The 15,066-nt window shown below is 44.4% G+C and overlaps 1 protein-coding gene across 1 annotated transcript in view; it reads left to right on the top strand.

Annotated features, from left to right (window-relative positions):
• Window positions 1–1,258, top strand: part of LOC147731173 (glycophorin-C-like) — a 219,970-nt gene extending 218,712 nt beyond the window's left edge. Inside the window, exon 3 of the mRNA XM_086956165.1 lies at window positions 36–1,258. Within this exon, the coding sequence (XP_086812291.1) occupies window positions 36–232 (197 nt within the window). The 3' untranslated portion in view covers window positions 233–1,258. The remainder of the gene's footprint in view (window positions 1–35) is intronic.
• The last annotated feature ends 13,808 nt before the right edge of the window (window positions 1,259–15,066 follow it).

The following is a 15,066-nucleotide window of genomic DNA, read 5'->3' as shown; positions in this document are numbered from 1 at the left end:
TGACTTCATACTGACATTAATTTTTTCACTGATAGGTGTCATTGCTGCAGTGGTGGTGGTTGTACTCTGTCTCCTGATCGTGCTGCTGCGTTACATGTACCGGCACAAGGGAAGCTATCGCACCAACGAGGCAAAGGGCACAGAATTTGCAGAGACTGCGGATGCTGCGTTGAAAAATGATCCTTCCCTCCAGGAAGGCTTGACCGATAGCAAAAAGGAGTATTTTATTTAGCCACAACAATAACTTTGAGAGACATAAAAAACAGAAAACATCCTTCTAGCCCTTCATGCTCTCTTTATTATTTGAAGCTTGTGTGCATTTGAAATTGAACATGGAGCAATAGTAAAGTAGAGTATCTATTATATGTAAAGAACCCAAGAAGGAAGTCAGTCCTTCAAAAACTTCCTCATGAGTGTCATATCTGTGTGCGTGGAGCAGTTCTATCCCATCCGTGATGAGTGTCCTGCCCCATGTGTGAAAACTCCTGCTTTTCCAGATTTTCCATCAACACACTGAATTGAGGGTGAGATAACATCAAAAGAAACACTGTTGGCAACATTTAAAAACAAAAAAATGATTAATAATCTACATCAAAATACAGATAATACAGAATCTGTTTCGGGAGTCCACCAAAAATGGCCATTCAGAGCTCAAAGTACACAATCTACACAACTGAACAGCTTCTTCAATGGGCGTATTATAGTGCATGATGAGATACTCAAAGCAACAGGAAAAAGTCCATACTTCTCAAAGCAGTGGCACAATGTTTAATGGTCTTTTTGTGTGAGTGTGAGATTTGTTCTGTTTAAGGTATACATTAATTTAAAATTGTGAGTGTATTTTGCAACTAACTTTAAAAGCTGTGTCTGGAGCAGAGAGACAAGAACCCAATTGGTTTCGGGTGTATTTTTGTACAACTGTCCTCAACAATGTCCATGCTTGCTGTTCATTACGCTGTATCACCGCTTCTATCATTAATGAAAGTCACCCGATCGATCTTGTTTGTTGCGATGTTCATGTTTTTTAAAAGAAGCGTTATAAGAACCAAACAGATAATGCAAACGCCTAAATAAATATTTGTTAAGTAGGACCTGCTGAAGCTATAGAAACTAGCATTACCCTCCCTATTACCACGTACTTTGCATACTTTTTCTTTGATACTTTCCTGCTAAAAACCATCTACCATGTCCATCATTATCAGTGGAATGTTTTATGTATTGTAAAGTATTGGAAATACTATTAAACTGGTGCATTCAATTATACTGCTACTTGCTTGAAGTCTGATGGCTAGCGCTACACTTTATGCTGCAGTGGAAATGTTTATTATCCAGTATTGGGGTATCTTTCATAGATTCACATGCCTGAATCATTCCCCGTCGCCGAGGCGGGAGTCCCACGGTAAATAAAAAAGCAGTGCTAAAGGTAGATAACAGAGGATTTAAGCCACAACAGGACTCTTGCCTCCCTATCCCTGAGAGTTTTAGAAGGGAAGGTACGGCAAATTTTACAATCTTTTGCCTCATGCTTTGGGTAGAGGCAGTAGATGCAGTCCTTATGTTGATCATCAACATGGACTCTCTTCTTGTCGCAGGTTCTGCAGGGCTTGAACAAGGCCTTCTTGTCAGACATATTGAAGAAAAAAGTGAGTGGCGCTCAGGAAGACTCCCTTCCACACGACGTACAGTGAAAATCTGAGGAGAGCTGGCTCTGCAGAGAGTGTTCTATAGGGTGCTGATAGCTGATTGGTTGTGAACAAAGTTTGGTTCTTTTAGCATAATGATGTAGATAGGCTACTAAGCTCTAGGCCTCAGGCCTTTTTTCTTTTGGGCCTACTACTGTTATCTACCGTTGGCACTACTTTTTTATTTACTGTGGGACTCCCGCCTCGGCGACGGGGAATGATTCAGGCATGTGAATCTATGAAAGATACCAATACTGGATAACTGTAGTTACAGGTAAGTAACTTGTTTTCTTAGAATGTTATCCAAGGACGGACTTACAATATTATATCTGGAAGGGTAAAGTGAGCGTTTTTGGTTACCTTCAACTCATTAACTTTAATAAAACCTGCATGTGTTGCTTAACAAATAAAAACAACAATTACTGCCAGCAGATGAGCACAAAGACACAGATCCAAATTCCCAGAGAATCATATTTTTACGAAGTTAGGAATCATCAGTGGAATGTCCTCTCTCTTATTGTGATGTGTTAATTTTCGGATGCATGGCTATTCATTAGTAAGTGAATATATACGAAAAGAAAAATTACTAAGATTGATTATTTAGTAATGTATGTATGTATATGGTATTTCTATAGCCCGACCCTAGCCAAACGGCAGCAGAGCTCTGTACATGGTCAAAGATGAGCATAAACTCAGCGAGTGCTAGGAGAGGTAGCTGGTTTTAGGATTCTTTAGGGTGTGGAAAATGGATATTTTTCGTTATTTAAGTCCCATTATACACCCTCTCTTTTTCGTCCAGAGCTCATCATGATGGTAACTAGAAAACCCGGGCACATAAACGTAAGGTTGCACACAACGCACTTCTTCCTCTAACTGCAACCGTATATTCTTATGGCCAAGACGATTCCAAGAAACGAGCCCCGTTGTAACCACACACTCTTATGGTCAGGCCGATTCCGAGAAATAAGCCCCCGTTTGCCAAGACACGACGACCAATTCCGAGAAACCAGCTCCTGTTTGCTAAGACATGACACCAGACATATTGTCACGACCATTTCTCTCTCTCATCTAAGGAACCAGCCTAGGGTAATTTCTCAACACTCTGCTTCTGCCGTGACTTCCTCACGATTATGACACAGTTACGATGCTTCTGCCATGACTTCTGTATGATTACAACACAAGTAACTGAAATTTGCTCAAGGGAAGCTCCTTCCTCTTTTTCATGTCAAGAATGCATAAATGCCATGTTTTCATTGATTAAAGTAGAGACTATTCCCGAGCCTCCTTAGGTGACGGAGCTCTCCCTTAACTCGAGTTACTGAATAAAGACCCTGAATTCTAACCACCACGGACTCTGCTCTTCATGCTTGACCTTATTGATATTATAGAAATTCCGATCAAGGTAAATTACTAAAATATTTACCACAGTAAATTGGCGCCCGAATAGGGACTTCCCTTTCTCCCCACGCGCCGGTGATGCAGACCCGAACCTGTCTCTCCAGAACACTGACGGACTTCAAAGTGCACAATGTGGGGTGTTCCTGCATGAACTCCTTCGTGCCAAGGAGAGGCTGTGGCACGGCCTGACCATCCACACGAGGCGGTAAGGACGACAGCGGAAGTCTCGACCCAGAGCCCGAACCTTGTGAAGTTGCCGAGTCCGAGGTCTTCAGAACCCCGACAAGTCCCTGAACAAGAGCGCAGCGTAACTAGTCCAGTGACCAGATCTTCAAGGTCTTCAAGTTCTCTGCACCTCGGTGAGTACTGCTGGGGGTGTATCAAGACGGGTTCTGATTTTCAGAGCACGGTCAAGACGGGTTCTAGGTTTCTAGAAAACGGTATGTTTGTACTCTGATACTCAGGGTATATCAAGTTATCAAGTAGAGAAGTGTGGCTCAATGGTTAGAGCGGCAGACCTTGATGCAGTAGTCTGGCCGGGACCAGGGTTCAATTCCCGCCTCAGCGGGTCTCGGGCTCAATTTCCTCGGACCTGATAATTCTCGCTTCGGTGCCTATTCTAATCATGAGTCCCACTCTGCACCTCTGGGCAATAGCTTGCTTAATCTCTACAACGGCCCCAACAACGCTGAGGATTCCTGACTTCACCTTTGGGGGTCCCCAGAAGTGGGCTCCTCACAGGGAAAGGCCAGGAAGGGTTCCTCGGCGGTATTCGTACAAGCGCCGAGATGCCTACGGGTAGTCGTGCGCTATACAAGTGCGAAATCATTTCATTTCATTTCTAGTGTAAATTTTTTATATATTGACGCAATGCCTTTGTTTTCTAAATTGTGTAAACTGGGTACCCGGAAGGGGTTACTGGAACAACATGTACCAGTCCCCCCGAAGGATACTCCTGGTTACTTCATGTATACGAAATATGGAATTGGTGCCATCTTGTACTTAGATCTTTGGGAAGATTACACTCAAGATTTAGAAATTGCGATCAGATGGCCAAAGAGTGGCACATGGGATTTAAATTGTATCATGGCAGTTGAAAAAAATGTTGGAAAAAGAAAACAAGGCCCTCGATGTTAGAGAGTGTCGAAATATGGCGAAAGGAAGCACATTGAAGGGAACAGAAAGAGCAAGGGAAAGTGGAGAAAGCAAAGAGAATGTCAGAAGAAAGTAAGATGAGAAAGTTACAGGATCAGAATGAGGATAATAATTTCGAACAAAAGAAAAGGGAGGTCTCGGCCTCCGTGACGGGTATATATCCCGTCCTCTCGCAAAAGACAGGGTCCGATGGTAGTTCAGACCCTAACATTCCCACAGCACCTCCACGTCCTAAGGTTCCCTCCGTGCCCGAAGACTTCATTACCATCTATTTAATGGAACCACCTCCTGCTTATACTAATCAAATAGCGGCCAGACGAGTAGTTACCCAGACGGAACCCATCCCTAACACTACGGGTGGTGTTTTACCTATGTTAGAATGTGAGTACGACCCGACTCCAGGGGAAGGTCCACAAGCAGATGTCTCCTATCGCTTACAGGAAGCTCTAGAAAGCATACAGGAGGTACCAAATATCACAAATTGCCTGAATAAAATTTACGAGGCTCTCCGAACAGGAGAAAATTTAGAAGTCCTACAAGAGGCTATTAAAAATAGACCTATCGCTCATAGAAAATGTCTCTCACGATTTATGATTACCTGTTTCATCCGTATGATCTCAAGTGCTGGGAAAAAGGTTCCTGACGACCTACTTCAGCTAGATCAAGCAGTGGTAGCGGGAAATTATAATAAAATAAAATAAATAGATCTCTTCATCCCTCTCTTTACCAGTAAGGTTTCTGACTCACACCAGAAAAATGCCCCGACCCAGGAGACCGAGAATCAGGGTACAGACGAAGACAGGGAAGAAGGAACTACTTTTCAAGGAGCAGTACGTTCCCGTATCCCTCGTTCCCAAAGTAGCGGACAACTCAGGAATAAGACTAAAACATTGTCAGCTTCTTCAGATAGATCGTTCCAACTAACACAAGAAGCCCTGGATGATTGGATGGACGACGAACCTCCACTCACCACACAAGAAAAAGAACTCGCTCGATCAAGCACCCATTGGGTGTCCCAATACTATATATACGGCCCTGACATAGTCGCTCAAATGTTTTTATCGCTCCCTATGACATCTCAAAGACTAGCCAGCATCTATATGGTTCAACACCTCATTACATTGTACGAAGACACTGACTACCCGCCCAAAATGTTACATCCTCTCTTACGAGACTGTCTAGAAGGGAGGTGGGTGGCAAGGGGACAAGAATTCCTCAACATTTTCCTGGATCAGCGACAACGCTATGTCCAATACCTTTCTGATGTTTGTGACTCAAATCCCACTCAGTACGGCCAAGGCCAATTTCCCCTCCGAGAAGTGCACCCCGTCGTAGATTCTGCAGGAAAGCTACAACAAACATTTGTCTACACTCCCTTGACAAAACTAGAGATATTAGAAATGAAGAAAATGGTCCCTTCTCATGAAAAAGATCCTACGGGATTCCATAGGGAACTCAAGGATATTCTTCAAATGGGTTCTTTTACTTATAAGGATCTCAATATTCTCCTCAAAGTCCTACTGCCTCAAGGAACATACGACAAACTAAAGGGAAAAGATTGGGAGGTTGAAGGGAAAAAGGTAGCATGGGCAGCTTTAAAGACAGAAGAAAATACCCGTGATCCTGGACAAGGCCTGGGATCTCTAGTTCTGGAACTCCCTCGCCTTCTCCCGAAAATACTCTCCCAGTTGTTGGCCACTAAAAAGGAAGATTGGGATGCTATCTCTGCATGCAAACAAAAACCAGATGAGGATATAGGGGACTATTATACAAGATTAGAGAAATGTTTTCTTATCAATAGCGGTCTCTCCTCTGGTGGAGACGCCTATAGTCGATTGTTTGTCTCAAAATTTGTAGAAAATGTTTTACCTATGATCAAAAATAGAGTATTAAAAGTTGAAAGCACTTGGCAAGCAAGTTCCCCTTCACAAGCACTTCAGATGCTCCAGTACCATCAGAACAGAATTAGAGACGAACAGGAACAGGAGAAAAGAAGGACAAAAGATACTAAAATGAAGGTATTGGTAGCCCAGACCAATACAATTCCTCAGACCAATACAATTCCTCAGACCCATAAGCAACCTCCAGTATCACAAGAAAGGGTTACCTGTAATTATTGCAAAAAGCCTTTGCCACTTTGTACGTGATTGTCCAGTCTTACAACACGATATTGCTACTGGAAAGACACAACCTCGCACCTATACCACTCGTCCCTCTGCTCCAACATCAACTTCCCCAGCTGATACTAAATTAGCCACACAACTCTATCAGTATCCAGTGTCATCCTATCCTGAATTCCCCACGATTTCATGAGATAGCTGGGAGGAACACGATAGTCGTCCACTGATCCCGGTCCCCGTCAACCAAAAGGGTCCCTATGTACATGCTAAGCTCCTAGGTAAAGAAACAAAATTTCTGATTGACACCGGGGCCAGTAGGACGACAGTACAAAACAACGAAGTTCCCAAGGTACCCCTCTCTGGCCCAAATAGTATTTCCTTGGGTTTTTCAGGTACACCAGTCATCAACAAAGTTTCTGAATCAGTGTCACTTCAGGTTGGCCCTCTTACAACTTCCACCGATTTGGTACATACTAAGTCCTGTCCCCAAAATCTACTTGGCATCCAGATATTAAAGGAACTGGGTGCTGTGATATGCTGTTCCCCGGAAGGAATCCGACTATTCCTCCGAGATTTCAAAGGTCATTTCACCACTCGAGAGTTAGATGTCAGATTAAGGGACATTCCTGCTACATTATGGGCTACGGATCCAACTGACGTAGGATTCATGGATATTACACCACACATAGTCACGTTAAAGGAAGGTGTTGTCCTACCTCGTGTCCGCCAATACAAGTTACCTCCAGATGCGGAACAAGCCCTTATTCAGATTATCGATGACTTGATACAAAAAGGAGTAGTCAGAGAGGTACCTTCCAACATATGTAATTCGCCAGTTTTGCCAGTGCGAAAGAAAACAGATGACGGTGCACCACCAGTTTACAGACTTGTGGTTGACTTACGTGAGCTCAATAAATGTGTGGTACCACAGTACCCTGTGGTCTCAGACATCAGTACTCTGCTAACAGCTATAGATCCTGATGCCACACATTTTACCGTTATTGACCTTAAAAATGCTTTCTTCAGTATACCCATTCATCCAGACAGTCAGCACCTATTCGGATTCTAACTACAAGGTTGTAGTTTCTGTTTCACAAGAGCTCCTCAAGGGTATACATAAAGACCCAGTATCTACAGTCAGGCACTTAAAAGACAGTTGGACGACATTGCCCTGCCCTCCAATACGACATTGTTACAATATGTCGATGACCTACTGATCACCGCACGTTCCGAACCGGATTGCGAACATGCCTCACGAATTGTCCTAATGTTTCTTGCACAACATGGCCACAAAGTATCACCCACTAAATTGCAATTGTGTTTACAGCAGGTTGCATACTTAGGACACCTTCTGTCAAAGGAGGGTAGGGCACTCACACCTGAAAGGATCCAACTCATTTTTAACATTCCTGTCCCTAAGACACAGAAAGAAGTCCGTGCTTTTATTGGCCTCACTTCCTATTTTAGGCAGTGGATTCCCCAGTTCGCCTATTTGGCCAAACCCCTGATACAATTAACGACCTCCGATTTTGCCACCCCTTCTCCATTGCCATGGACACCTGCCCATACCTTTGCTTTTGACACCCTTAAACAAGCATTATGCTGTCCTAGCTACACCCGATTATGCCAAACCTTTTGTCCTCTTCGTCACGGAACGGGAAGGTACAGCCTTGTCAGTGCTCACACAAACACAGGCCAATAAACATCGTCCCTGTGCTTATTTCTCCAGTACTCTCGACCCTGTTGCACAAGGCTTGCCTGCCTGTTTAAAATCCGTTGCAGCTACGGCTCTGGCAATTCGACAAAGTGATTCCATAGTGCTAGGACATCCTCTTGAAGTACAAGTCCCACATGCGGTAGAATTACTTTTGAATAGGACACAGACACAACACTTGACCATAGCTCGACTCACAGGTTATGAAGTCACATTATTCCAACCCCACATTATCATCAAACGATGCAATATCCTCAACCCAGCTACGCTGCTACCCACTGTTCCAGTAGACAACCAAACTCACGACTGCTTAGAGATAGTCGAATTAGTCACAAAACCCCGGTCTGATCTTGTAGACGTACCTTTAAGTGCACCCGAACACACACTGTTCGTAGATGGTTCCTGTATGCGCCTCCAAACAGGCGAACTTTCAGCCACTTATGCTGTCACTACAGAAAATACGGTCCTCCTAGCAGCCAGAATACCTGTGCATTCAGCCCAAGCAGCAGAACTCATAGCTCTTACACAAGCATGCGAGTGGTCAAAAGGGAAACGGGTTAACATCTACACTGATTCGCAATATGCGTTCGGGGTAGTCCACAACTTTGGAATTTTGTGGAAGGAGAGAGGTTTTCTAACCTCTCATGGAACTAAGATACAGCATGGGGATCTTATTCTTCAGCTACTAGAATCAATACACAGACCCGCAGAAGTAGCTATACTGAAATGCAAAGCACACACAAAAGTCATGGACTCTGTCACCAGAGGTAATGCTCTGGCGGATGCCACAGCTAAACACGCTGCTCAGACAGGAACACTGAATACTGAAACTACCATTAAGACTGTTTATCCAGTTATCGATCCTGCCAAAGATGTAGTAGATATCCAAAACCAAGCTACAGAGACCGAAAAGAGGAAATGGAAAGAAGAGGGAGGTTCTCCCACAGATCAGTGCTGGATAACAAAAAGATAAGTCCAAATGGTTTCTCCCTGACATAATGGTTCCTGTAATCATAGAAACTACCCATGGCCCCGCACATCTAGGAGAAAAAGGGATGTTGGACAGTCTAAATTTGGTATGGCATAACAAGCACCTGCGCTCAGCAGCCAAACAAAAAGTACGAACCTGTATGATTTGCTGTCAGTTCAATCCAGGGAAAAGTGTCTCGGTTGAACAAGGAGGGTTCCATCGCCCAAATTACCCCTTTGAAGTCCTCCAAATGGACTACATACAAATGGAAAGATGTCGGGGACATAAGTATGTCCTCGTAGTAGTCTGTACCTTAACCCGATGGACTGACGCATACCCTGTCCCAGACTACGGTGCCCAGATGACAGCTAAACAATTGATGAGGGAATTTTTCCCCCGATATGGGTTGCCAAGAGTCATATACTCTGACAATGGACAACCATTTTCCTCTAAACTAATGGAGGCTGTTTCCTTACTGTTGGGATACACCTGGAAATTCCACTGTGTTCGACACCCCAAGCGGCAGGCCTAGTCGAACGACATAATCAGACTTTAAAGACCAAACTAGCTAAAATATGTGCTGACAAACAAATAGACTGGGTTACAGCCCTTCCGGTTGCTCTCTTCTACATGCGAATGGTGGCACATTCCCGGACGGGTCTGTCGCCCTATGAGGTCACATATGGGAGACCTCCGAATATCTGGGGTGTCCCATCCCCTAGAAAGTTAACTGATATTGATTCAAATGTTCTGACAGATTACCTAGCTTCTTTGATGTCTGCACTACACTCTTGCATTCACAAGTGGCTGCAGCCTTTCCAGACAAAACAACGCCCGAGGAACACGCCATCCAACCTGGGGATTGGATCCTGATTCAAAATTTTGATCGCGCCAGCCCCCTGGAAAGAAGGTGGACATCTCCCAAGTTGGTGCTACTCACGACGAGGACTGCAGTCAAGGTGGAAGGAAGAAAAGGGTGGCTCCATGTCAGTCATTGTAAGAAATTCTTCGGACCAACTCCTACTGACATTGTTGCTGACCCCGAGAATATAGACACTGAAACGACAGACTTTATTTCACCCCTTCCTGAACTTTCCCCTCAAGAAGAGTACAGATCGCGGCTGCGATCCCATCAGAAACAAACTAGAGATATTGCATCTGACCTTGACCTACCGGTGGCTAATTAAGTCCAAGACATAGTTCTGGTGAAGCGGTTGCTGGGAAGTGTCCGGTCATGTATGCATAATTGACTCAGACTAGCAGCCAATCATGGAAAATAGGTTTAAATACGTAAAATTATTACATAACAAAGTTTCAATCTTCCTCTCTATGATGATTCTTATTTTTTGTATCACGGCTTGCCTAGGTTGGTTCCTTCATCTAGCTTTCCCACCTTCTTCCCCCACGCTTTTGAATAACACAGCTATGCATTCACATGTAGATCTCCCTCCACATCTCGAAAATAGAAGAAAAGAATTTTTCAATAACACATTCATCTCCACACTCCACCAACACCAAATGGTTATTAACAAAACCAACTGTTGGGTCTGTGGTTTAATGCCACATTCCGTACACGGAGGAATGCCTTTTATCCCTCTCCCTTTTGGCTATGCTGGATCTACCTATGCACTCTCTATGATATTCTCCGCTTCTGTTAGAAACATTCCTGAGATCAAGGCCAAGAACACTAGTACCTGGAACGAGATAAAAACAAAGACAGTACGAGCCGTTGAAAAGATGGTAAATTTCACCGCGACATGGGGACGAGCAGATAATAATGAAAATACCAGTTATTCCCTTTTTAACGACACTACCTCCTTTAGGGAAACGTTTTCAGTCCAAAAGAGACAGACAGAACAGGGAGGATGGGCTGTGCCCCATAAGGGCCTATTTTGTGTAAGAGGAAAGGGCAAGGGTCAGAAAATGGGAGACATTGAGTGTAATAAGACATTTACCCTACCTGACCTAAATTTCCCAACGATGGCCACTGCCCCCAACACCTATTTTATCTGTGGACCTCACGCACGTACTTGGCTACCCCAAGGCTGGTCCGGGAAGTGCTACATTGCATTGCTCCTCCCCCCTACCTACACCGCCCCAGCAGATTACCATCTAAGTGACCCTCCGACCGTAATTAATAGACGGTGAAGGGGGGCCATAGATGCTGAAGATACAGCGGACCAAGAGGCTGGCGATTTCTTTAAAGGAATCATCCCTTTCTGTGGGCCCATGATCAACAGCCGCCACATAAGGCAACTAACTCGTGTAGTCCAGGGAGCCATAAACGAAACAGCCGGTGCATTAAGCAACATCACAGCTGAGATGGCTGCCGACAGACTCATGACGTTGCAGAACAGCATGGTTCTAGATATTATATTGGCCGACCGTGGTGGCGTATGTGAACTGATCGGGTACAGCTGCTGTATATATATTCCAGATAATGCACCCTCGGTGTATTCTGCTATTTCCCGCCTTCATGTACTTTCCAGGAAACTAGATACAGACACTGCTGCCTGGTCCCTGACGGGATGGCTCTGGGACCTCCTGTCCTCATGGGGATGGAAGACCCTTACGATAATAGGTCTCGCTCTAGCCATTCTCTTCACCTGTTGCCTCTGTATTCAGTGTGGCCCAGCACTCTGTAGTTTCTGTATCACTACCTGCATTCCCAGACCCCAAACTAGAAAGAAAGAGAAGGAAAAGATCATGTTACAGAAACAAGTGGACAACCTAATGAACATAGAGGTAGATTAAGAAAGACAATCTTAAAAGGGTATATTATGGGACAAGGAGGAAATGTGGAAAATGGATATTTTTCGTTATTTATGTCCCATTATACACCCTTTCTTTTTCGTCCCGAGCTCATCATGATGGTAACTAGAAAACCCAGGCACATAAACGTAAGGTTGCACACAACGCACTTCTTCCTCTAACTGCAACCTTACATTCTTATGGCCAAGCCGATTCCAAGAAACGAGCCCCGTTGTAACCACACACTCTTATGGTCAGGCCGATTCCGAGAAATAAGCCCCGTTTGCCAAGACACGACGACCAATTCCGAGAAACCAGCTCCTGTTTGCTAAGACATGACACCAGACATCCTGTCACGACCATTTCTCTCTCTCATCTAAGGAACCAGCCTAGGATTATTTCTCAACACTCTGCTTCTGCCGTGACTTCCTCACGATTATGACACAGTTACGACGCTTCTGCCATGACTTCTGTATGATTACAACACAAGTAACTGAAATTTGCTCAAGGGAAGCTCCTTCCTCTTTTTCATGTCAAGAATGTATAAATGCCATGTTTTCATGGATTAAAGTAGAGACTATTCCCGAGCCTCCTTAGGTGACGGAGCTCTCCCTTAACTCGAGTTACTGAATAAAGACCCTGAATTCTAACTACCACGGACTCTGCTCTTCATGCTTGACCTTATTGATATTATAGAAATTCCGATCAAGGTAAATTACTAAAATATTTACCACAAGGGAGATGTGTCTCCAACTCCTGCCGAAATTGGAGCATTGTTGGGGTGGTCCTAAAGGGTACACGGATGTTGTTCTAGATCCTGACTGCATAGATGAAAAAAGCCAGTTTGCCTTGTTTTTACTTTTTAAAATTATTTAGTTTGCAGTTTGGTGGGGTTCTGGCTGGGGATATGCAGAGACCACAAGAGATGGTGAGCTTTTCTGTAAGATAAGCTTGGATGCTGGTTGTAATGACTTTGTAAAGATGCAGCTGGTTTTGAAGATGGTGCAGGCTGGTGAGGGGAGCCAATGGAGTTCTGTCAGGATGGTGGTGATCTGAGATATTAGAAAAGTGTAAACACTCACCCAGCCTATTCTAATGTTTAGAAAATGGACTTAAATCATTTACTTGTTTATGATGTTCATTTTCTTTATGTTTGTTTGTAGAGATTGACTTTCTCCCCAAGACCATGCAGCAGTTGTATGTTATTACCCTGCACAGGAAGTATCCACAAAATGATAGTCCTGGTGGAAATTGCAATCAATATGTAACACATCTTCCACTTTGAATCACTCCTTACCAGTGGCAGCTGGTGAGGTTTGGGAGTGGTGAAGATGAGGTGGGGGTGGGAGGGGACCTCAGACAGACAGACCCGCAAAATAACCAAGATTTAAGCTCACACTGCTGCCCCTCTTTTAGCATATGTGACCTAACGGCTGAAGCTGCAAGACTTGGAAACGTAAGTCCCGTCTTAACTCAACTTCCTGTGATTCTGGGCATATCACAAAATCTCCAGGTGCCTAAAAAAACTTGACATGTGAAATGTAATCTGGAGCCCATGTAAAATGCTCTTATGGCCTTGGTCCAAGTTTGCGCTATATAAAATAAAATAAATAAATAAAATAGCAGCAGATCTGAATGTCGCCGGGGTTGAGAAAAACTAATAATTGCCGAGGGAAATGCGGTCCACCATAAGGCGCATCTACAAACAGCCATAACACATGCAAGTGTTCATAGTAACAAATGCTTGCGCAATAGGCAGTTCTGTTACATTTGTGTTGACAACCAATGATAGATGCTCTGGTGTTTCAGGAGAATAATGAGTCAGCCTGAGTCTGGATGCTACATCATGGGCCAATGTCTCCAAAACTGTGCCATATGTGCTCCCTCCGTAATACTTATAGTGTGGCTCTGAAAAGAAATCTAAAAAGGTTTAGAACCGGCACAACAAACAGGCAGACCCTCAAAGGGAGAAGTCTACAGTCACATGTTATGAAAGAGGACTTTCTTGATACAGTATTTTGATACTGTCTGACTACCCACGGGTGAGGGAACCAGGGCTTCATGCTTGTCTAGAATATTTCGGTATGAGCGGGTAGTGGGAGTCAATAAGCTTTGCTTCCCCCTAAAGTGAAATCTATTTTGAAAATACACTACCTGATTCATGCACTTCTTGTTTTCTTTCTTTCTCTCTCCCACTCTTTGTTATACTACCTGAATTCAGAACCCCTTACCACTTTTACAGCTCAAATGCTGAAAAATGCATGTCTAACCGAGAAATGCGACTGCAGGCAAAGTACAGTTTAAAAGCTAGCAATTTCAAACACTAAAATCTTCAAAGGCTGGTCTCAGGCTCGTATAGCCAGAGTAGTTTTATACGCCTATCTGGATTCAGTCCCTAGGTACCATGAACTGTTGGTGAGAGGGCGAGAAAAAATACTGAGAGCTAAGGTTAGACAGAGAGAGAGAGAAACAAAGATAGGGTGAAAGAGACCAGGGGAGTGGCAGAGAAAGAGGGAGCGAGATAGAGAGTACAAGAAGAAGAGAGGGGGAAAAAATACCACTTACCTCTTCCACCAGCCGTATCTCTACTCCTGCTTCTCCGGTGAGTCCTGGAACCAGGAAGCACCCAGGCTCCCCATAGCCAGTCACTACGCTGCAATGCAGCGTTGTGATTGGTCTGAGTGCCCTGGATTGGTGCTCAGATGGGTACTGTGGGCCTGGGCATTTTCCCCACCAGGCTGTGTAATGCAGCCTGGTGGGGAACATGCAAAGTGCACATGACTGTTTGGCCAGGCCAAGACGGCCAGCAAAGCAGTCAGGTGCACTTGGAGTGTGCAATCCCCACCCTACTCTAAGCCAGCCCAAATCTAAAACAATAACAATTCCCCCCCTCCCAATTCTCTCCCCCTGTCCACTGCGTGTTGGGAATCGTGTCTAAGTGTAAATGGTTCACCGCTGTGGCGGATCACGCTGAGTAAGAGCCTCCAGGGAGATAAGACGTAAGAGACGGAGGTATCTGGGGCACGTAAGGTCCTGGAATTCTTGGACCAGGAGAGCTAAGAATGATTACCAGAGTTTGCCAAAAGTCGAGCCCTTCCCTGCCAACGTGAGTGATATCTTCTCCATCCCTAGTATGTGCGACAATCGCTGAAGCCAACCCGAGGTGTCTTCCAGTGAAGTAATATGTTTTAAGTGACTGTACCTAGCGCTATCTCTATCTGGCGCTGTGATTGGATATGTTGAGGCTGAGATACAATTCAAAGGCAGACATGCAGT

This window comes from Lissotriton vulgaris, chromosome 2_1, assembly GCF_964263255.1.
Source record: "Lissotriton vulgaris chromosome 2_1, aLisVul1.2, whole genome shotgun sequence".
Classification (NCBI taxonomy): Eukaryota; Metazoa; Chordata; class Amphibia; order Caudata; family Salamandridae; genus Lissotriton; species Lissotriton vulgaris.
The sequence above is the reverse complement of the archived record's forward strand: the minus strand, read 5'-3'. Positions and strand labels throughout refer to the sequence as shown.